We start from the raw sequence: 25,369 nt of genomic DNA on the forward strand, positions 1-25,369 counted from the left end.
TATATACTTGTCTTACATGAGCTCGGTTTGAAGGAAGGATATGATTGTGAAATGGTTTATTAATATTAGATCACATTCAGTGAAAAGATACACCACGTGTGAAAAGAATTTCTAAGCAAACACTTGCTTCACAAGTCTTACATCCATTAGTAATGTCGCATGTTAGAAGGAATAGTCTCACAGGACCTCACCTGTGGAAAGGTGTATGTATTACTGGTTTACAGCTTTCGAATAAATTATTAACATGGCAAAGTCCCCAGTTTTGTCCTCCTAATATCAGTTTACTTAGCGGTTAGAGAATTGCAACACAGACTGGTCTCTAGTGGACAGTGTAAACAAGATTCCTGGAGGTCACAGTGTAAATAAGTGTTCTCATAATTAACCGTTTTTTAACTTTTTGAGTGGAAAAAGTATGGACAGGAGATAAAAGAAGTAGAGGAGTTAAAAGAGACGAAGACGGTAGTAAAACAAGAACAAAACAGACGCCTTTGGTTAAAAAAAAAAGTTGTTCCTATTTTATTTATTTATTTATTTATTTATTTATTCATCATTCCGTTGGCTGCTAACGGCCAGATTTAGCGGGGGGATAATGAGGGAGCGAACTCCGCCCACCTCCCCAAGAGAATAAGACTTCCTCCTGCGACAATATCAAGCCCCCATGCTGGCAAACAGATATAAGCATATAAGCCTGTCGGTATAATTGAATCTGAGCATCAATGGCAAATTGGATTTAGTTTGTCACAAAGGGGAACAAATAACGAGGTGTAGTTTATTGAGTGTGGCTCGCTTACACTGCCATTTGCATGACAACAGCTTCGACATTTTGATTCTTCTTGGGTGGATTTACATGCTCCATTTTGTTCCTCTGCTTTCCAAAGAGCATGTCCTGCTTCTGATTTTGTTGTGATTGTGAAATGGACTGTTTTCTTTGGTACCGTGAGTTTATTTTGTAAATGTAAAAAATACAAAACAAAAACAACAACAAATGTTTTTTGTGCGTTGTGAATTAAAAAATTTCGCGTATATTTTAATTAAACATTTTTTTCGTAATTACAAGCTTATTCAAAGTTTTACCATATAAAATTGTAAGTCCTAGTCCAAACCGAATCGTAAATTAATTTTAAATAAATACACCCCTTTCTCTTGGAGAATTTTGTTTTGGAACGATAATGAAGCTATTTATTTTCAATCCAATTAATTAACAAACGGCTCATGCTTACAGTCATAACTTAGCAAATTACTACAGAGCTACTAAGCACCGTGGACGGAAAATGAAAACAACAACAACAAAAACAACAACAAAACTAGAGTGATAGAAGGGAAAGAAAGAGACGAAAAGGTGTCAGCAGGTGAGATCGCAAGATGTTGACAGTTGATGTATCCGAGGCTGTTTGCAAAGTTTGAAAATAACTGCAGCCACACAATTCTGTAAATAGTTTTAGCTAACAACTTTCAAAGAGTCTGACAAATTACAAGTGCTCTAATAATTCTGAAAGTGCTGTTTAACCACACTCAAAATCCCTGAACGGTGGTAAACAACAATTACGATCCTGGAAAGTACCACTTAATCAGAGACAAAATACTGAAAAGTTTTAATTAATTGTAGTTAAACAAGTAGAAGGCCACAACAAAAATACGGTTTTCTAAAATCTTGACAAGCATGACTGAGCGATTGCTAGGTGATGGATAATATTCTATAAGAAACAACTTGATGGCAAGTGTTTGCTTTAGTCAAGAACCTTCAACAAATGTCCTCATCCCTTTTCTGAATTTCTGAACATTTAAAATTTTTCAAAATTAAATTACCAGAGTTTTTTGCAGACATTTATCCCCTGCAATCACTGAACATTTTACAGGTTTAATCATCTGCGCTCGCGAAGTATTTAACAAGTTTAACAGGTGTAATCAGAGGACATTGTACAGGTGTTCGTCCCCCATGATCAAAAGACATTTTTCAGTTCTTTATTTCCTGTGATCGCGAGAGATTTTACAGGTTTCAATCATCCATATATTACATTTGGTAGGTTTGTATCCCCTGTAGTCACTCAACCATATTGCAATCATTGTTTTTAGTTCATTTTTTATTGAAATTTTATTTTCGCTTCACATTTCGCTCATTTCGGGTGTATTTTAAGCGAAGAAAATAATCAAGTTGAACCCTTGTGCCACTTCGGGTGACTAGAAGCTGCCCCCAGCACAACTCATCGGCTTATCTGTCGACATCCTCCATCGTCACCAGACACAACTCATGGACTTTATCTGAAGTTAACTTCCGTGGGGCACAGCAGACGACTCACACCACGGCTTCAACACAACCGCGATAGCATCTCAAACAGTTTTATTGCTTTTATCTAAGTTTTAAACTCCGTTCTCATCACAGACCTTTCTTTCACGGACTTCTGGAAAAATTTTAATAAATTAATACAAAAAATGTATCTTATAAACTAATTTCTTTTTTTAGACCTAGCATCTCCGGTAAAGTTGTTCCAGAGCCGCTGTTGACGGTTTTCTTCGGGTACCCATGTTTTCTCCTCCTCCCTCTACCCTAGGTGAAAGCACTTTGCCACCAGCCCACCCATCCTCCCATCCATCCATCGCAAGCTGCGCTTGAACAGCTACCCGCCGCTACCTCGGTGTTAACTGTAGGTGGAGTTTATCCCTTCAGCTGCATCCTCCAAGTTTCCTCCTAAACTATTTTACATCTTTTCATGCCCACGACCCCTAGCGAGTTCATAGCCTCGCTGTGATAAGTGTAAGGAGATAAAGATATTATCCACTGTCGAGGTTTACAGAGAGCAAAGCCTTCCACTACACTTCTTGCTTTGATTGTTTTCTTAACATTATTTTCCACTGATACAATCGTGTCCCGTCGCTTACCCACACGTGTTTCAAACCCATAGATAAAAACCTCCATATTGCCGCAAATGTTAACACACTAAAATATTTTTGTGAAATGTAGAAACAAGCTAAAAAAATCTTATATATTAAATATTATTATATTATTTGTCAGTAACAAGTGTAAGGACGCATATTAACAGAAAAAAAAATTTAGTTAGTGTACGGATATTTTTGCCCTTAAAGACAAGTTAAATAAATTATAAAATCTTCAACATAAACTAAATAATAAAATTTTATATTACAAATTTTTGACAGGTGAAATTGTTTGTTTGTTTGTTTGTTTGTTTACTTAAAGTCAATTTAGCAGTAAAGTATATGATGTTAAATATTTAAAAAGAATTGACTATCAAACTTCAATCTTAAACAACAAAATTGTTAATAAAACTATGAAATGTTCTGAGAAAAGATGTGAAAGATATTTCAATGCGCCAGTAACAGTTGGTTGTCAAGAGCGACCAGTATTGATGCACAAAGCCTGCATGCATCTCCAGGTGATGGGTGGGGTTTCCAGGCCCTCATCCTCTCCTTTAACAACACTAACCAATGAGATGCTGCCACGCTGCACAAAGAGTCAGAACTGTCAGGAATGTCCTAAGTCGAACATCAGCGTCTGCGCGTGCAGCGGGCGAGGGCGTACGTGCGTGAACGCGTCGGTCCATGCATGAACGAGAGAGCGAGGAATAGAATAAAGAAGGATGTGATGATGTTAGTGAAAAAGAAAAAGTTGAGGGAGGGGTAGCAATAACCACGGATACAAAAATCTTGTTAAGATACCGTCTTTCGCCAATCCACTCTCGCTTTCTCCTCGACACCTCGAAGCGAGAGGTGATTTCCTCCAAAGCTACCCGTAGTTATGGATCATGTACCCTCTTTATATTGCCACCTTTGCCTCTCACCCAACATTCGTGTGAGATGGATGGCGGTGAGATAAGAGTTGCGGGTACAATTGCGTTACCCGGTGTAGCACGCGCGACGCCATGTTGAGAGTGGAGCAGGGTGTGGAAACGTCTGACATTAATGAACTGCATTTTAATGAACCGGGTGGTATGGATATTTAAAAATTTACAATCAGAAGGTAAGATCCTGGAATTGAATACCAGCTACACCTGTCCAGTTTTTGTTGTAGTAGTAGAGTTAGTAGAAGTGGTGGTAGTAATAATAAAAATATACACTCACCCGTATGAGTTCGCTTGTGGATTTTGAGGTTTTCGCTGCGTGCGAAGACTTTGCCGCAGCCGGGGAATGGGCAAGGAAATGGCTTCTCCCCCGTGTGCACCCGGACATGGTTGACCAGCTTGTACTTGGCTTTGAAGGGACGTCCATCGCGCACGCACCCTTGCCAGTAGCACGAGTGGTTGGCCTGCTCCGGCCCACCCACGTGCTCCACCGTGATGTGGGTGACGATCTCGTGCATGGTGTTGAAGATCTTGTTGCAGGGCTTCCTCGGCTCCGCCTGCTCCTGGTCTATCCACAGGCACGTGTGCTCCTGCTTGATCGGATGCCGGATGAACGGGTAGAAAGCACCCGGCCCGTGCGGACCCATGTTCATGCGCGCCGCCGGGTGGCCGGCTAGGTTCATGTTCAGGTGCTGGGGGGAGGGAAAGTGGTCCGGACGAGGACCCCCCATGTTGAACTGGTCTGCGCGAGGGTTCCCGTACGCGGCGGTGAACATGTTGGGGTTCATCGGGTGGCCGGCCGGGTGGTGCGGCGAGTCGTGCAGGCCAGGGAACAGGACGTGGCCCGGGGTGGGTGGCTCCGGGTGGTGCAAGGACGCCGCCGACGAGGAGAACATGCCCGGGTGTGGCGGCGTGCCTGTGTCACCGGCGGGGCCCACCCCGAATCCGATCTCGGGTCGCCGCATCAGGATGCTTGAGATCTGAGAGTGCGGGTGCGTCATGGTGTACCCGTTGGACTGCGACCCAAACTGGTGGTGGTTGGCCTGCCCGTGCAGCCCCATGCCCATGCCGATGCCCCCTGTCCCGTCCCCCATGTGATGGGGAGGGCTGAGCTTTAGGGCACCCGGAGGGAGGTGCGGGGCGGTGTCCATGAAGTGGTTGATCATCATTGATTACAGGTGGGTTGGTCGCTGACAGTGTGCTTCACAACACACCACCTGTAAACACAGTGAAAATAAATGTCAGAGAAATTTGACTAAATGAAGTAAAACAACAACGATAAAAATAAATATCAAACAAACAAAATCCGCCAAGCGAATGGCAACACCAAACAAAACAACACGCAGGTAAATAAACAAATAAACAAAAAAGGCAAGATGGAGAAAACAAGTAATGATAATTATGATAACACCGTTTAATCAAAAAAAAATTTTCTCTCTCTATATATTTTTTTCAGAGATTTTTTTGATAATGATTTCATTTACTTCCAGTATAATAATATTTACGATACTGAGCAGATGTCCACCATTTTGTTGGGTCACAGGTCAAGCAATGACGGCCTTGAGGTGGAGAGAGAGAGAGATGACTAATTCCGAAAATATTAAAGTTTGGTCATCCTTGACTGGTGGGTGCGGAGGGGAGCGTTTGCACTCGACTAACTAACCACCCGCGTGCCAGTCTTCTCGCTATCGAAGACCAAAAGTCAACTCCGGATATCATCGCCATGGAGACAAAAAGCCTGACACCCCGACAACCACCCGGATCAAAGGAGGACGACAGGGGCAAAACCAACATGGTGGACAAACGGTGCTACCGGGGGCTGAGCGATTTCTCCTGTCTGTGGGGTGGCCTGCCTCCTAGCCACCCTCCTCAACTGTTTATTACCTCCCCTCTCCCGCCACCCGTCTCTCTAACTTCTCTTTTTTTTCCACCGTTCTTACTTAAATTCGTTAATTTTTTTCTTTCCTTCTCCATAAATTTGGGAAAAAAATTCTTGCTTTCTTCAGGCCTTAGTTCGTATCCTTCCTTCTCCATAAAATAAATTTGGGGAAAAAAAAGAGTTTTGCCCTTTTGTTTTTATCAGCGGCAAGACATATCTACCCCTGTTATCGACCAATCCTTCTCACCATTTTAAGACCTGGTCATAAAACAAAGTGAGGAAGATCTGCAATTCCGGAACCAGCGCACGTGCGTGTTCCAAGTGTTGGACGCAAGGTCGCAGCACGCATCCTGAGGGGTGGGGTAGGGTGGGTGAAAGAAGTTCTTACTTCGGAGGAATTTCCAGAAAATTATCTCCCTTTCCTATCCCCTCCTCCTCGCCATCTCGTCATCGCCACCCACTGGGAAATTTAAACTCGACATACAAATGCAAGAGTATGGATATTATGTATAAATAAAGAAATTATTGGTGACAGCCCGCAAGTTTCGTCACTTCCCAACCTTCCTCATGAGCGCGCATGAATATGTGAGAGAGAGAGAGGGAGAGGGAGAGAAAACAAGACGTCGGGTGGAATTCACCAACGTACACATCGCATCATTCACATGGCTGAAAATTTTGGCCATCTTAACCCATACCACCCCTAACCACACCCCAAACTTCCACTTTATCATACGACATTCCCATAAACATGAAAACCCGACCTGAGCATCCGGTCTCCATGGCTACTGCAAACACGTGTACATTATCACCATTATCGTCATCATCATTATCTTTTTTTTTCGTACCCTCCGTCCTCAGCTCGCACAGTCATCTTCGTTCATCTCCAGGCCCCATCCTCTAACTGCTATCCACTTCTCTCGATGAAGCTCAAAGAGGGTGAGTGGTACAGCGGGATAGAAAGAGAAAATTTACATCGACAAAGTCGTCAGCCGAGGCCCGACACTGTACGGCAGTGCGCAACCTGAAAATTGAAAACTATTCACCAGAGACTAGAAGGACGGAGGGGCGGTGGAGGAACAGGAAACAGAACAACAATCGAGTGCGGGGTGGAGGACTAGGGGGGATGGTACTCGGAGCACAATTTACTGGGGTGGGACGTTCGGACAGAGAGCTGGGACCAGCCATATGCCCGCTGGAAGCTGAAGAGATCAATATTTATTCAGACCATGCGAGCGATATCGGCACTCAGGGGAAATGGAAACACTACACTATTTAATGGTAGCAGGCTTTAGTATTTTTCCTTCTTTCTTTCCTTCCTTCCTTCTTTCTTTCCTTCATTCTCTTTCTTTCTTTCTCTTTCTTTCTCTTTCTTTCTTTCCTTTCTGAGGACATCTTGATGTTCTTCCTCCAACTTTCTTGTTCGACTTTATTTTTGGTTTGTTCCAAGGCATTAAAAAATGTTTTCCCCAAATTGGAATCGTCCAATGACATCTCATCACGCCCTCCGAATTCCAGTTGAAAAGTCCAGCATCCTGTTCTCAAGATTAACATGGTCCCGGCATCCACTTAGAGAGGAAAATATATTGAGGCGTGAAGTCTCGGGTGTCGAGTCTCTATTGAAATGTCTGAGTAGAGGCTTGGATTCGTCAACCCCTCCCTCTGCATCTCCTCTCTCTCTCCTCCCGTCCCCAACACAGACAGCGATGTTGTAGTTGCTATTGTAGTCGACATACCTGCTGACGGTCTGTAGGTATCGGGTGTAGCCGGGTATCATTTCGGGTGTCGCTGTTGTAGTTTTGAGTATCTGCGTCTTTGACAGGTTACTTCACAGGTAAGTAAAGAATACTCAGTTTATATTTCCGTCCCACCCTCTACCCCCATCACACACTCACACAACCTTGAACACAATATTTCGCTTCTGTGTGAAAAATTGGTCTACCCGGTGTGTAAAGACCTGCAGTTGTACAAATCTGAGAGGCGGGTATTCTCCAGTGTACGAAGCCCAGACATCTAATGTCGCGCTCGAGCTGACCTTTCAAAGACTGGGTTGCTGCGATGGAGGTGACATCTAGCGGGGTTAGCGGGAGTTCGTGGTGATGACGGCTTTTGAAATGAGCTCCTACGAGTGAGGTTGTGTGAGAGAGAGAAGTGAGGAGCGATCAACACTCTCTCTTTTCCCCCTGGTAACAATGTGCGGGATCTCTCTCCCTTGTAACAATGTGCGGGATCTCTCTCCCTTGTAACAATGTGCGAGATCCATCATTTGAACAATGCGCGGGATCTCTCTTTTTTAAATAATGTGCAGGATTGTTCTCCCTTTAAACAATATGCAGGATCTCCTTCCCTTTAAATAACACGCGGGATCTTTCTCCCTTTAAATAATGTGCGGAATTCTCTCCCTTTAATGTGTGGAATTCTCTCCCTTTAAATAATGTGCGGAAGTCAACGACACAAAAATGAAAAAATAACCCCAACTAAAAAAAGAAAACAAAAAATTCCTTCCTCTCAAGATTCGCTCCTACACCTGCAGGTGTTTTACAACCTGCCATCAAGGTGTGTTTGAAGGCCGTACTGTCCGACTCCATGTGCAGCGGAAATGAGGGAGCAAGCCGCTGGTTGGGAACCATAATCTCTGTCCATTTCTTTTGATGTTGCTCCGTGTGTGTGCGTCTGTGTTCTTTGTATTTTTTTATATTTTTTGTGTGTCCGTGAGTTAGCTTGAGCGTCAATGACAGAAAGACTATATTGGTAACTGAGTAGCAGAATCCAAGTCACCGCCTTCAGACGGCCAGACAAGAAGGACTGTGTCTAAACTCTTATGAAGGAAGGAAAGGAAAATATTGGCTAGGAATTTCTGTCCTGGAGTTTTAGATGACTGCGGCAGAAACTGAAGCAGCGCGCGGTAATGATGGGGGTGGGTAGCGACGAGAGATGGGTAATGTGGCTGGGGCAAGGGGTTAGGGGTCAGGGTAGTAGCGATAGCAGGGAATAGCTCTCAAGAGAAAACAGATAGAGATGCTTCATGGCACTAGTATTCTGGAGGAGTTTTGGGAAGAAGATGGAGAATGCGGCAAAACTACGAAAGAACGACAAAAAGAAAAAAAAACAACACCAAAAAGCAAACAAAAAACAACAACAACAACAACAACAAAAACACAACAAAACAAAAAACAACAACAAAACAAACAAAAACGAAAGAACGAAAATAAACTAAAATAAAGAACTAACCAAAGAGAGAAAGAAGAATGAACGAATGATTAAAAAACCCAAACAAACGAAAGAGCATCATGAAAGCGGTTGACAGGCCGTGCGCGCACAGCTGTGTGCGTGGTATGACACCGCCATGTGGTAACAATTTCTGTGTTTTGCCGACACACAGCACCGCATAATGAGTCAGCAGGCTGTCTGTAGCTGGAGACACCCAGGCTGATAATCCTGCGCTAAACACTTCCACAACAACAACACCGAGGCCGGCAGCGGAGGGAAGCGAGCGTACACCACGTGACGATATACTGCAGCATGTTACACCTTGGACACTAATACAAATAAGTGCACAGTAAGGGGTATGGGGAGGAAAGGGGACGGAAATTGAGTTTTACGCTGAGTCAGCAACTAAGGTTTCATCAGGGCAAAGAACACCGTGCCCTGGACGAGATTTGAAGCCTCGACACCCGCTGAGTCGGTGACAAGCGATTAACCGTTGCGCCACCGAGGCCACCCGTGTAGTTGCAGGTTGCAGGAGTAAGTCTGTTAGCTTTAGCGTTAGCATAACAATAATAACTTAGCTTAAACACACGCAGACATGACAGGGTGCAAAGTTATCGCCACAATAACCAATATTGTCACATCAAACTCTACACGAAAAATATAAATATTTTATGGTAAAATTTGCTTAGTAAGTAACTGCGAGCGGAAGTAAGAAAAAAATGCAAAAAAAAAAAAAAAAAGTCATTCTACATAGTAACTACTAATATGACTGATAATTAAATACATAATGATAGATGTTGCTTCAATATTTGATAATTAGCAGACAAAAGGTGTAAGTCATTTTGTATAACTCAATACTTGTTAAGGGTGGGATGACAATAAACACCTGGAGGAGAGAGGTGGGGTAGACATGGTGTACCCCATACTTTGTTAGATTACTTTTCGTCTCAACATTACAGTTTCAAAGTACCATAACACTGTAACTCTTCTTCGCCATGTATATCACATAAGTCAACATTAACCTCTCGGTCAAAGGTCCTACAGTCAAAATTATCGCAACAGGTTGCCGAGAAAAAAATTGATAAAAACATGAGAATTATTTCTTAAAATATTTGTATTTCTCTCGTGAAGAAATAAGGAGTTTTTGATTACTGCCAAAATAAAATAAAATTAACTGACCTTTAGAGAAACCCAACCTAGATCCTTTTCTTTAATTAATCAGTTGATTAATTTAAATACTGTGTATGTTACAGCTTCTACTGTGATTGTTTAAACAAATTAAAAGCGTTTAATACACTCCGTGATATGAAAACTAATACAATGTTAAAGTCTGCACCGTGGGTTAAGATAGCTATCACGTGTTTCCTGCAACGCCTCATTCGTGTTCCTCACAACAAAAATAAAAATAATAATTTAGAGGAAGAGGATGAAGTACGGTCTGACTTAACCGTCGCCGTCTGCAGTTTTCGGAGAGCCAAAGTTTATTACCGACAGCTAAAATTATTTCCCTTGGTCTTAAAAATGAGAAACACAAATGAAATACGAATGTTGGCACTTTTTTTTTAAAGCACTGTTTTGGGGTGAAGTTTGTTTTCTTTTTACACAGCTTGTAAATCATTTCCACTACAAACTCCGTCTCGTGCGTTTTAGTCGGTTTTAGTTCACGCAGCTGGGGAGCAAAAGCATGAAGAGGGGAAGGATAAGAGAGCAGGGAAAAAACTCTGGATCATGATACAGACCTGAAGCTGTCTGCACTATTCTCCAACATACAAGATCAAAGGTGAGAGAAAGCTCGCCGATAGCAAATTTTTCCGTCTCTCAGATACGAACCTCAGCATCCATCTTTCCTCGGACAAAAATGCAAACATGACTTTGCACGCAATGGCATGATGTGCACACACTGGCATGATATCGCACACAATGGTGTGATGTTGTACACACTGGCATGATATCGCACGGAACAGAGAGAGAGTGAAGACACAGAAAGAAGAAACAGAGAAGTGAAGAGAGAAAGGGGTGGAAAGAGGACCTCATCGGGAAGAAAATTTCCTTCCAGCGGCACCGTCTTGATAACACACTCAATTTTCGGTAGCCTTATTAACAGCTGTAACAAAGTTTGGCGAACTGAGAATTTCAACAGTAAACACTACTGGCAATGTTAGCGAATGAAAAAAAAAAAAAAAAATGAAGACGTCTGCCAGGCCGGCGATTAGAAGACTGAGGCTATGCGGGACAAGAGCTTCTTATCAAACACCGGCGTATGACCGCCTCCATGAGACCAGCCCTTGCTGTCATCACTGATACAGGGCTGTTGAGTTGACACCACCTCACCGATGTGGCACGACCGACGAATGAAGATACCGCGTTCTCCTCTCCCTCTTGTCCATCTTCCTACCTCGATAATGAAAAGACATCGGAATAATTGTTGCTGATTTTTTTTTTTTTAATTTTGGCGGTTGTACGGACAGTTCCGAAACCATGGTTTCAGTTCTGTTTACAATGCTGAAAGTATCGCAAGGTGACGTGACTTATCTAGTCCTGTATGCAAGACATTCCAGTTTACTTGTGACATCACTCAGTGTCCGTAGAACTGTGCAAACTGTGCGTGCGAGTGTGTATAAGCAAACAAGTGCTCAGGGACATGTTAAATAACACAAAACAACACAAAATAACACAAAACAACACAAAGCAACACAAAGCAAAATTCAAACACAACACAAACCAAAACTCAAACACAACACAACGCAAACACAAACACAAACACACAACCGAACGCAACACAACACAAACTTAACAAACCTCAAACACAACACAAACACAAAACACACACGCACACACCTAGCTCAGCATCCCCGTGTCAAAAGCAGACGAACTCAGACGTGTTGAGGTGTGAAGAGAGGAGAACAATGACAAAAATGTTGGGATGATAAGCTACAAGAGACCCACGGCGTGTCGTCAAACAAACCCATCGCCCTGTCGGTGTCAAGTAGGGGGCGAAGCAGTCTGAACGAGCGATAAGGTGTCGGCCACAGAAAAAAAAAAAAAAAAAAAAATAGAAAAAGAAGATAAGTCGTGTTTTTTAAACAAATAATTATTTTGTTACATTTTTCCATCTTTAACTGTGCTATGTACATCAAACGCTCGACCTTAATATACCACTCCCTTGTCTGATCGCAAACTTTTTTTTTATTAAGGGATTTCCACACAAAAAATGTGAAATCCTAAGTGCAGTAGGGGTGAAATAACTCATTACTGAGAGATAAAAAGAGATGAAATGGTTCCAATACTTTAAGCGAACTCTGCTATCTAGTGTAAGATCGAAGCCCGGCCTTTATTTTCTCGACACACAGGGAGTAACGGTACACTGATATATTTCATTGATACAGCAATCGCACGTGCTGATCTCACAGTTGTTGTCGATTTGTATTTTACCAGCTGTGCTGTCAAGTAACATCGGTGACCAAACAAGACTTGAGCACTGAACGAGAATGGAAAACATTTACTGGAAAATAATAGAGAGTAACTACATATCAACACATACCATACATGTTATTTACGAGTGTTTATAAATATTTTACACATGTATAATTTTAAAAACACTTCCAATGAAACTAGAACGTTTAAGGAAAATAATTAAAATAAATGTTAAGGGTGTTGCTAAGCAACAGGTTTAGTAGCCATTTTCTTAGTCCACTGTCTATAATACTTCCAGAGTGCTACTAAAAAATGAGAAAAAAATTAAGTTTTCAATATTTCTTAAAAGATAGGTTCAAGAAATGAATCAAAAATGTTGAAGGAGTAACCTAATAATTTGTTAGCTAAACATGTCACTTCTCCTGTCTGTCTAAAATCTTTCCGAGACTCTACTAAAAAATCTTTTCAACCGTCAAGATATTTGAAAATAATTTCTGACAGCATTCAAGCTTATTGAGTGAATCGTCTTGAATTTCCAATCTGTTCCCCTGATTAGCTTCGGGTTAACCACGGTATGTTACACATGCTTTTTTCCCCCCTCAAGTCCGACTGACCCTAGTCTTCATGAATTTACTAAAGTTTTGCCATATTTTCACTATTTTTTAACAACTATTTCAAGGTTTTGAACATTTACGAATCAAAACAAGAATTAGAAAAATACTTGAATGTAACTCCATCATACAGAAATTTATCAAACTGTCACCTTGACAGCATCATACATTTTTAAAAAAAGGTGTTTGTTGAGGACTTTTATGAGATAGTAAATAATGAACATAAAAAGAATGTCTTAAGGGTATGATTGTAAAATGCCTAACTTTTGTGGGATTTGTTGGTATTTTAATGGCCACCTGATCTTTGAAAACTGAAACTGAAAAAAACCAAACAAAAAAAAACAAAACAAAACAAAAAACAAAACAAAACCAAAAAAAAAACAAAACAAAAAAAACCACAACAACAACAACAAACATACAAACAAAAACCCAACTCAAATCGGCTGTAACCGTCGCATTAACATGGAATCAAAATTTTAACACAGCGGTGAGTAAGATTCAGCAGCAAGGTGAGATGAAATGGATCGGACACCTTGTTGAAACCTGATCGGAAAAACGAACTTACAGGAATGGTTGTCCCGTATGAAAGGGTCTATAAATATTTAAACCAAAAATTCTTTTGATGTCTGCATTTCCCCTCAAGATGTACGGCAGATGACTGAGTGGCGGGTGCAGAACAAAACAGCCTGGACACTCAGGTGTGTTGACTCTTTATGTTGCCGTCGCAGAGATCAAAGGTTGTCGAAGTTCGTGGCGCAGGTCCGAGGGACCGACCGCTGCTCAAGGAAGAGAATATGAAATGAAAAACAGACTTGCTAGTCTCAACCCAGATGTTGTCAGTAACCTCGATAGTCTGAAGCAAGCTCCTCGTCACTGTCGTCAGCAGCATCGAGCGAGGGAGGGAGAGCCTCAACGGGGTGTTATTGAGACTGAAGGGTGGGGTTTAATGGGTGGGGAGGAGGATGCGGGAGAGGAGGGGCTGGTCAATCTGAAAAATGAGCGAGGAGTGGGGTGGCTGCTAGCAGTACAGAAAACAGTGAGCAAGAGTTCTGTTACTTTGAGCCTTGCCAGCGTGAGACACCCTGGGTATGAGGACGGAAACCCTCATTGTATCTAGATGGTTTATACATACTCAGAAAGTTCTGTGTGTGTGAGTGTGCACACACATATATAATTGCCATATTTTGCCACCTGTATCGCTTACGTGTACCCACACGTGACAAATGTCAGCTCTGTACACGAGTTGTACAGGGTGGCTGGGTACAGCGCTGGAAAGGATACATACGGAGCCTGAGGCTTAAGGATGCAAACACGAGGCTGATTTCCTAACAATCACAGCAAACACACAGCCTGACTTCCCGACATCCACCGCAAACACACACTTGTCTTGCTACTTGTAGACACAAGGGTGACTTCCTGACACCCGTAGCAAACACCGGGTACGTACGCCCACTGCAATCACATCGCAATAACACTTTTGCATCTCGCGGATTGTGCACAAAGCTGCCGTCCTGGGTACCTTTGGTATTTAAATTTGAAATTTTACTGAAAAAATAATTTTTTTGTAAGGGTTGAAAAAGAAGCAAGCGGCCTTAGCAAAGAGAGAGATTAAGCTACAGGCAGATAAGACCAACCATGTTACACACAATATTCAGCAACCTGTCATAGGTCACGTGGTAGAGGCATTCTTTTGACGCTCTGTTTTTGTTTATCATTTACGATATCAGCAAAATAAAATCAGCAGACTCCATTTCTATTCAATGATGTTTCAATATCTGGTTTTAAGCTCTAAACAGCTCCTCCTCCTCCTTATTTTTTGTTGTTTTTTGAAATATTTTTCCTACCAAAAAAGTTGGTAAAAAGACTTTTAGGACAGCACTACTTTTACTTCCTGTTTTTTAATTGGGGGCACTGTCACGGTGTCACGCTACATTTCTGACATGTCAGCCGGTGTGACAAAGTCGGTTAACCCACATTGACGAAAATGACAATATTATTTATAAACAATTTAAGTTGTTGTACTATTTTCTTTTGCGTCTAGGTATCAAGAGAGAACATGTAAGCAATTACACAGACCTCGATAAAAATAAATAAGCTCCAAAATTAAAATAATTAAAATGTTATGCATGTAAATGAGAATTTGATTTTAGTCTCACATTTCATTGTATGTAGACAGTAGACAGTAAAAGAGGGGAGGGGTAGGGAAGAAAGAAGAAAGACAACTTGAAAGTAAAGGGCTGTAACAATTGTTGATACTGTTTGAACATGATCACATCACGTCCCTCGACAAAGCTCCTGACGCAATGAGATGACCACAGGGACACGACTTCCTCTCACACTCAAACCGAAACTTATATGAAAACAAAAGGCGGGATTGCGTGTAAATAAAACAGAAGGAAGCGAAGCAAGCAACAGGGACAAAAACATCACGTGGCAAACAAACTACACCAGGCACAAGACACGAAGCATTACTACTCGGCAAAAAAACATAAACAAACAATTACCAGCTCAGTTGAAGGCGACAACGAAAAACAAATCCCGGCCCGAATATGGCCGCTGGCTGGAGGACTGGCACTATCCCCGTGTAGGGCAGACGACCGAACTTGTTCCTCCTCTTCACTGTCTCTCCATTAGGCCGCTGGCATCAACACCACCAGCACCATCAACACACAGCTTAATCACCACCACGGCGACTACAAGTTGCAAGGACCCTGCTGGTTGGAGAGGGAGGGGATGGGGTGGGACAAGGGAGGGACTCCTCCGACGCTGGTTGGGGGAAAACAGATCCAAACGTTTGGCACAAACACAAACTCAACCGACGGGTGACAGCGTTCAGGGGGTAAGTTGTATACCCTTCAGAAAACTTGAGTGTGTCCTGTTTTTGGAGCGAGGTCGCAGTTGTCTTGATGTCCTAAGGGCATAGTTGACGACGATTTTTTTTTTTAAGTCAGATTTTTTTCTCACACACAAACATAATTCGTCGCCCCCCCCCGGAAAAACACGTTGCCGTAGCAAAATGGCGCTTATCTGGAAAAGGTTGAGCAAGGCTGGCGCTACTACCTACAACTGATTATACTCCACGACAGCTTCTGGTTGAGCGTGGTGTAGGATAGAGGCCCCCCAACACAGCAAAGCATCACGAGGGCTCAGCAGCCTCGGCTATCTGTCACTCCTCCTCTGAAACGGACAAGCGGGCGTACAAGCTTCGAGGGTGAGGCGGTCGCTGCGTCGCCGTGCAACCCCCCTCCTATCACAACCGCTGGGTTTCTGACCGCTTCGCCTTCCGCGCTCGCTTCGCGACATGCGAACTGTCGGGGAACCAGCGTGACTGTTGATAAAGTCTCCGACCAAGATCCGACCCCCCCCTTTTCACGCTTTCCGTCTACCCCTTCTCACCACGCGGCGTTTTGGTTGGCGGGGGAGCTCCGCTTGCTGCAACAGCCACTAGCCAGTGAGAACCGCGGCGCGCGCTGCCAGTCCCCGTAACACTCCCCAGCGCCGCGTTGTTGTCGCGCTCAGCGGGCGGTGGCGTTCCGAGGCTGGCGTGACTGACGTTCTCATTGGTCGACTGCGGGATGATTGGCAGGTCTGGCCGCGCGCCGCGCTGGTGAGCTGCTGGGAGCGGGGCGTGGCGAGTGCAGGAAATCATGACGGTTGCAGTGTTGAATTGCTTTGATGGCTGTCACTCTGTCACGCCGTTAATTTTTATTCTTTCATTTATTCCAGCTCTCGGATCTTTCTCTTTTTCTCCCCCCTATGCGTCCTGAAATTTCTCTCTTTCTCTCTCATCCCATTCCTTGTTTCTTTCGCTGTACCCAGGATTTAGAGTCCTTTCCAAGCTATAAATTTTTAAAAGGTTCGTCTGTTCTCGACACTCGACAACAAGGATGCATCGCACGGTTGATTAGAACTTGCTTATCGTGACACCCGTCATAGGAGAGACCTAGTGCAAGTCTGGTGCCTGCAGCATGGAAGAAAGCAACAGTGCCAGATGTACTTGCACCAAGTACCCGAATGTAAGTCTCGTTTGATTGACAAGCTGTGTGTATGATGTTCATCTTATAACCGTGACTGTACTTAACCTCCTACCCGCCACCCTCTTCATCTCAGGAGAGCTATAACCGTAATGTTGGTCAAACCTGGATTTTGTGGTTTGTAATTCTCAGTGGGGAGTAAGGTCAGCTTGAAGTGGAGGGGGGAGTGATGGGTATGGGAGGGGAGGAACTTTTTTTCTTGAACTCTCCGAAGGTCAGAGGTTAATCATGTTTAAAACGCTTAATCGAACAGGTTAGACCATATTCAGTGAGGTGTGACTTTTCTCTGGTGTTTGATTCAAGACAAATGTTAACTGTTGGGCTAAAAGAGTTAAAAAAGATGGTTACTGTACCTGTTGCTCCAAATATCGCGAATAATCTTCATCGGATTGGTTTACTCAAATAAACAAATTAATAAATAAGTAGAGATGTGAAATAACGGGTACTTATGTCGATTTCTTGTACAATCATGGGTCACTGATGTCATTATTATTTTTATTTATTTATTTATTGTTTGCTTATACATGGGTCACTGAGTCTCAGTTTCTTGGACTCGGGGAAAGCATTGTCGACTGACAGTGTCAGTGCCAAGTGACAGAAGGTGGGTTACCTTAGCTGTCTCGCATGACCCAGCCCTCCTCATCTATACACGACAGGTAAGCAGTTGTAGGTAAACATCCTACATCAAACATCGCCGCTAGCATTTGCTTGGTAATGTTTTACAATTGTATGCAAGCATATGAAATGTTTCAAAGTTATTATGTATTTAATAATACGAAATGATGATGATGGTGGTGGTGGGGGTGGATTTAGGTAAATTCTTTACATCTTTGTCACCTGTGCTGCTATCTGATTTATAAATGCTGAAGTGATGAATAATAATTGTACGCTTTCACGGCATGTAAATACAATAATGTTACATATTGCTGGTATTTAGTTAGGTGGAACTGCATGAACCTGCTTGATAATGAGTACGATACCATTTGTAACTTACACCATCTCTTACTTTGTCCACTGTGACAAAGTCGTAATATCATAACACCATATCGACAGGTGTGCAAAGTACCGAATATGTTATGAGACACGGCAAAGATAGGACACAAAGAACGACTGGCACGAGGACCTCAGAAATAAAACATGACTGGGTTGCATGTGAAGTATTAAAACTGTCTTAAATCACCGGTACGTACAAGTCGGTTTCACTAAAGATTGGCCTCAATAGTCGATTTTCCACTAGTGACAGATGACTTAAAACTCATTTTCGAGATTCCACATGCAAACTAGCCGACGGTAATTTTGGGAAGTTGGGCCAAAAAATTTGGGCTGAAAGTTAAGTCCGACTTATGATCTCGCATGCAACCCGTTCGTAATGTTTACACGCGACGGTTAGTGCACCTAACTGTAGGATGGACGAGAGAGAAAGTGAGGATAACGGGCACACTTCAAAGTAAACATAAAATTCTTTTCTCCGAAACCTGCCATGAGACACAAGGTTGTACTTACATGCCGGATATAAAGCCTAAGTAACAAGGTCTGACGTCAGCCGACTTATTTCTGACACGTGACTTAACAGAGTCTTAGCTCAGCTGTTCAGAATAGTCTACGTGAGCAGATGAATAGAATCTGACGCTCCGGCCTCTGACGTGCAACAGAGTGGTCGCTCTTGTCAGTCATTGTGAAAACATCGCTGCTTCCGGCGTAGTTTCGATGTCGGTGTACATGTAAGAAATGTCAAACAGGAGGGAAGACAATTATGACCAAACAAAGTTTTCGGATGACAACTGTTACAACAGCAGCCAGGATCTGCCAGATGTTGTCTCTCCTTCGCCGGCATGTCGCTCTCCCTCTCTCTCATTCAGTCCCTCCACTATCTCTACCCCTCTCCCCTGCCTCCGTCTCCTTCCTCGGCTATTTTTCCAGTCTGTTTCCGCCCTCTGTACACCAGGTGTGGTTTGGTGGGTATAAGTTTGTGTGTGTGTGGATTGCAAGATTGTTTATGTGTCCTCTTTCCACACACATAGAATGAAAGATATATTTTTTAATTAACTCACTAAATCCCTCTGCATCGTCCAAAACTGTCTTTTATTTATATTGTATTATCAATATAATCTGCCTGTATACAAGTAAACTATGTAGACATATAAGAAGAGTAAGCTGGATGCTTACAATAAAGGGGCACAAAACTGCAAATGAAGCCGGCAACTTCCGGTCACAGTTACTACGTCCCCTCTGACCTCTCTGACCAGACCTGCATCAATCAAACCTCCAGCCTCCACCCCGCCGGGAGTAGGGGAGGGAAGGGAGGACCCGCCAGAAGACGCATCCGTGGTGCTGGAGGTTGACGCTTGCAGCAGTCGCTGCTGTTGTTGCTGCTGCCGTGTTTCTTCGTTTCCGGCTGACTGCAGCGCCTTATTTATTGACTGCAGTGTCTTATTTATTGACTACAGTGTCTTGTGAGTGGCTCCGCCGGAACCAGCCGTAAATTGGTCACGTCTCCGGCGGCGCACGTCAGCGGCGTCTTGTCCCGGCGGTTGGGTTGTGTGGCGGGTGGGGATTGGTAGAGGAACCCACGTCAAAAGGGGCGTCACTCACCCTGACTTCCCGCTGTCACACGAGAGCTGAGCAGGTAACTCTGTGATACAGGATGCTATTATAGACCAACAAAGCAGCCTTTTCTTTTCTCTCTCTCTTGATTCACTACTATGCCAGGTGTGTGTGTGTGTTTGCAACACATGCTGAGTCGGATTTTTTAGGGGGAGGTGATGTCGTCAAATTGATGTTGCCGGTTCGAGTCACAAGAAAAACAATTGTTATCCTTGATTACTGGAAAGGGTAGTTACCTTTTCGCAAAAGGCAAATAATTACTGAATAAGTATTTGGGTGAAAATAAAAAAATAAAAAAATTCATTACGAGGAGAGCTCACGCGTATATGAGAGCGTGAGAGAGATGGAGAGAGAGAAGGATAGAAGGAGAGTGGTCGCGATGATCACGGGGAAAAGCCAAATATATCATGAACAGTTCTATAAGGAAACAGGACACTTCACATTCAGGAAATGCACAAGGCAACATGTTAACTGCAAAAAAAAAAAAGTTCAGAAAAATATTACAACACGTCCTCGTATCAATATTTTTTTTTTAATGCTAAAGGATGCATCTGTCTGTCCGTCCGTCTTTTTGACTGCTCAGGTTCGAGAACAGTACACCGGAGAGTCACTGATGCAGAGAGTGTGTGAAGGCGGAACAAGCGAAAGTTAACGGCACCCAGGTGAGAACAAGCGGCAAGCTGACAGGTGACCCTGGGTGAAGGCAAGTAACATAACAGTCCCACAGATCGGGAAAACACTCCCCGCACTAGCAATATACATGCAGATTACCAGATATATTATTAGATACGTAATATATCATGTAATATAACAGATAAAATCCGCAGATTCGTATATAATTCACAGATAAGCCCTCGGTTAATTGACTCATTATTTTGATCTTTTATTTTTTGTAATTAATTACTATTGCCGCTACAATGCTGCTACTACTAATACTTACTAATATTTGGATTGACTCTTTCATTTACAAAGGATTAATTAAGAAAAAAAAACTGTAGCACAATTCATTAAAACAGTTGACAGATATGCCCGTATTTCGGATACAAATGTTAGTTTACATAAGTTGATTCTAGCATGCAGGGAGACTACATGTTTGATAAATATTAGTGTTTGTACATAAGTGACTGTATCGTGTCGATTTATTTGATGTATATTTGTGTGTGTGTGTGCACCTGTGTACCTGATCGTATGGTGACTTTATTCATATTTGTCTGTACCTCTGCTTTTACATGATTGTCTGGTGAGTAATGGTTTGATGCATACCTGTCTTTATACGTGTGGATGTTCAGTGGTGAGGTGGACATGTTAATTATATTCATTATACAATGTGCATTGAGAGGTGTAGGAAGAAGCTCGTCTTTCGGGGGACAGGAAGAAGAACGAGGAGTAAACTGGATGCTGACAGTGAACGATGTTCACACTCGTATACTATGATAGATAAGAAGGAATGTAGTAGCATCACAACCTATGCTGCTTTCAGCATTAACCGACAAAGCAACACTTAACAAGAAACAAAACTCATTGAACAATGATTATCATAATCACAAAAACTATATTATAATCATTATAAGATGAACATATTAATCACATTCTAGAAGTCTGAATTAATACACATCATGGCATCTGCAGTTACTGGTGTACAACACGACAGGTGCTCACCACGACAGCTGTACTTGTAAGTACAGCACCTCCTTATCTCCCCCTTCATGCTCACCCTCCCCCTCTTTAACAACCAGCTCTTCCTCTGTAAACTACAACGGCCAAGATGATGACACGGACGATGAAACACGTGGCGAGGAGACGTCGGGCATCTGGTACCCAGCTGCAGACATTTTCGCTGTCTACCCGACTCCTGCAGCACTCCTCCTACCCCGCTCCCTTCCTGACGCTACGTCACATCTGGGTGGGAAGACGTTGGCTCGCGTCAACTGCTCCGCGTCGCCATGGAGATACCTGCTTTTTCCGCTTTTTCGCCATGTTGCTCGCGTCCCGATCAAAGTTAGCGAGGTTATATACTGTGTTATTTAACTTAAAAAAATTAATGAAACCAGTTGATGTAATTAGTACAGAGTACGTGGTGTCGAGAACGCAGCACTGCAAACGATTCATCGGCATCAGGAAGGAATTGTACAGTGATGAATATAGTGTAAACAAATACAACTACCATTTTTTTGAACGATAACAAAGAGGAGATCATCTGTACAGAATGCTGACATTTTCAAGAAGATGAAGCTAGCACCTTCACCAACCAGCGCCTGCAACCTACAATACCAAACGCCCGAGAAGGTCTTCCAGAAATATCTCTGAGAGAAAGAGACATGACCAACGGACATACCATTAACGTTAAAGGAAATAAATAAGTAAGCGAATGAATGAATAAATAAAATAAACAAACTCTATACGAGCAAAAGAATTTAGAGGACACTAGGTAATTCGCCCTAAAGAATAGTTTAGTGGCCGACAAAAACAAGATGATGAGATCTAAACAAAAAGTTGTTATTACAACAACAACAACAACAACAACAACAACAACAATGTGTTCCCTTGTATAGCGCCTGATCCAAGGCGCTTAACAAATGACAGAAGGTGCAGAATGTGATGTGACGTCAAAATAAGTTGACGTCAAAATAAGGTGACGACAAATCAAGATGATGACAAACGTTGGTGTAATAAGTGACAAGGAAATATAATTTCTATGCTGCGTAGAAGGGTACACGGACATTTCCAAAACAACAACACAAACAACAACAAACAAACAAACAAACAAACAAACAAACAAACAAACAAACAAACAAACAAACAAACAAACAAACAAACCGCGAGAGTAAGTGGTTAACCACACCACTCCATCACGACAAGGCAGACATCTCTGTAAACAGATGCCACATGCAAAGAAAGAACAGCATGCCCGAGACGAGATCTGAATCCAGGACAACCAATCCTCACTGTACTAGTGACAGGCGCTCACCGTTGCGCCACCGGACCGCCTCAATTTTTAAACAGATAAAATTCCACGTGCAAAAGCCTTTGATGTACCTGCGAAACACAGTACCCAGAGTTCAACACCACACAGCCAATACCCCAAACACTACTGGTTGGACGGGTGGGGAAGTTTAGTAAAGGGGGGTGGACGAGCAAGGGGGAGATAATAAGGGGAGTGAATGAAGTATCAATTTGACCTCGACACCTGTGTTGACATAGAGAACCCAAGTGGTGAATCTCGGTTTGATAAATCTGTGTAACAGAGACTTGCCCCACAGCCTGCTGCTATCAAAGGACTAAGTCAAAGCGAAGCAAGGATTAATGGTTTCAAATATTAAATAAAACAAAAAACTCTCCAGCTACCATTAAATGGTCAGGGCGGGGGGAAGTGGATGTGTTCAATTAAAATCAAGGGACTTTCTTAATGATTTTCAAGTTTTCCCCCCAAACTATACAATGTACACTGGAACTCGTGCCTCTGATCGGAATAATTCAAGATCTTCACTTGATGTCTACCGTAACCTTATCTTGTAGCTCTTGAGTACGATAGTCATTCGGGTATATATATACACCTGTTCCGTCCACCCTGGTCTCTGATGAATTCAGAACCCAAAAGCAGGAATCAGTAAAAGAAAGTTTTGAAACACTCTTTTAGCCCCCATCAATAATCTTTTCGTGGCGGAAGTTGCTAAGAATTCTTTGGACAGGTTTTGCAGTACGTCTACCAGCAGACCTGTTATAAATGGTGGAAATGAGTCCTGACTGCTTGGGGCTGAGTTTGTGTTTGCTTTGTGTTTTGAGAGGGACATGCTTCATTCTTTAAATAAATCCTTTTTCTAGCAAAATACCGCTTTTATTTACAAAAGTAAGGGCAAAGGTCAGGCTGCATTACCTACGTAGTAAGTTACACTTCCAATATGTAAAACAGGACTAAATCAAAATAAACTGCAATTTATGCATTATTGGAGTACTTGAGTTACAAGTCTAGAGATTCGAGATTTAAGATGGAATGAAAATTATGTTGTGGCGTGCGTGCGTGCGTGCGTGTGTACATGAAGCTTGCATGCACAGATTAACCCTGGATTTGCGACGGGCGTTAAAAACATATTCTCGCACATTAACCTTCCATTGACGAAACTCATCACGACGAAAGGGAAATCAGACCCAGTATCTTCCATGCTCCTTGCATTCTGAGAGCCTCACATTGAATTTTCAGAGTAGATAGCGCAACTCACTCACTTTTGAGACACCAAAACATTAAGCAAAAAAAAAAAAAAAATCCCTCCCTTTCTACTTACAGAAAACACGTGAAAAACCTGCCACAGTGACCTCCCTCAGTACATTCCCCACCAACAAAAACAGTTTTAATAAACACTCAATCCCCTGATCACACCACCCTCCCTCTTCTCACCTCTCGAAGTCCTTAATCAAAGAAGAAAAAAACCTTTGATGTAAGTAATCACGGAAAGATTTGCTAGGATCAGGCTTCTTAAAGATTTAAACTTTTTTCAAAGTCGAACTGAGTGACACAGAGTTGGTCTTACCTGAGCGCACACCAGCGAGCTTCATGCTCTGGCTGCCAGGTAAGTCACGGTACACCTGGCTGTTGGTCAAGTCGCCGCTAGCAACTTGTACGACAAGGCGGACATGGACCGTAACAGTCATCGAGGATTAAGTTCATCAAGGAAATCCGACGACTATGTACTACACACGAAATCATTCTTCAGTACCGGGAGATGGCGCTGTGCAAGTGCGCGCGCAGGTCAAGGGCAGATTTTAAAAAATATTTTTTTTAACATTGTGTTTATGTGTTTTGGTGTGGGACAAAGGCAATTTCATTACTGCTGTTTAATAGAAATGTCATTGACTTTCTTTATCGCCAAGTCTTCTATCTTCCATATCAGTCTGTGTGCGTGCATGCGTGCGTATGGATTGATGGATGGAAACGCTTCTTTTTCTAGTTTGCTACAATAGGCGAGGACTTGCTCTGAAACATGGAATTTTTTTTTAAAAAAAAAAAACAAAAAAAAAAAAAAAAAAAACAAACAAACAAAAAAAAAACATTCTCTTTCTCTCTACTTTGCTGTCTGTCTACCTATCTGTCTACCCGTTTGTCCATTCCTTCTTCCACTTCCTGAATCTCTCACCTTTCACGCCGGCTGTCAGCACTGTGCTCAGACAAGAAAAGGACTGGGTTGGACGGACGCCATGATACAAGTCAGTAAACTCAGCTAAGCCTGTAGGCCACTGGCATTAGTCAGCAAGAATAATACTACAAGTCAGTAAACTCAGCTCAGCTTGTCGGCCACGTATTAGTCATCCACAATGTAGGTCAGCAGCAATAGAGATTATGGGACACTAATACCCAAAACACTGTAAGTAACGATATACTTACCGAGCGACCTTTCACCTCGTTAAAATTACTTATCAACTATATACATTGGCATATTTTTTAAGAAGTAACGAAAAGAAAACGCAAACAAAAAGATTAAACATCTACCGTGAAGGCTGTGAGACCAACGGCGAGGCGAAAACAGCCAATCGCAGACGATGTTTATTTTTTTTAACACCCATTCACAAACTGTCGTCAGTGTTTAGAGTCTGCATTAACGTATTAATCGAGGGGGCGAGAGGTTGAGAGGTTTTTGGAGAAGAAAGCAAAAGAACGGTGTGAGGTGCTGTGAAAGAGCAAGTCTCTTCTCTATTTTTTCAAAACAAAAAAAATTTTAGTTCCTTTGAGGTGAGTGCAGCGGGCCACGGAACACAGGTGCAGCTTGTGAATCACGCCAGATAGTTTTTATTGCAATGATAAAAATTGTATGACACTGGTGGTCACATGCAGGG

The 25,369-nt window shown here is 42.6% G+C and overlaps 1 protein-coding gene across 1 annotated transcript in view; it reads right to left on the reverse strand.

The window, feature by feature from the left end:
* The window catches only part of LOC112555965 (zinc finger protein ZIC 4-like), a 44,685-nt gene extending 27,685 nt beyond the window's left edge, over positions 1-17,000 (reverse strand). Inside the window, exons 1-2 of the mRNA XM_025224591.1 lie at positions 15,410-17,000; positions 4,075-5,011 (exon numbers count right to left, since the gene is read on the reverse strand). Of these exons, the coding sequence (XP_025080376.1) occupies positions 4,075-4,963 (889 nt within the window). The 5' untranslated portion in view covers positions 4,964-5,011; positions 15,410-17,000. The remainder of the gene's footprint in view (positions 1-4,074; positions 5,012-15,409) is intronic.
* Between the last annotated feature and the right edge of the window lie 8,369 nt (positions 17,001-25,369).

Source organism: Pomacea canaliculata, linkage group LG14, assembly GCF_003073045.1.
Source record: "Pomacea canaliculata isolate SZHN2017 linkage group LG14, ASM307304v1, whole genome shotgun sequence".
Taxonomy (NCBI): domain Eukaryota; kingdom Metazoa; phylum Mollusca; class Gastropoda; order Architaenioglossa; family Ampullariidae; genus Pomacea; species Pomacea canaliculata.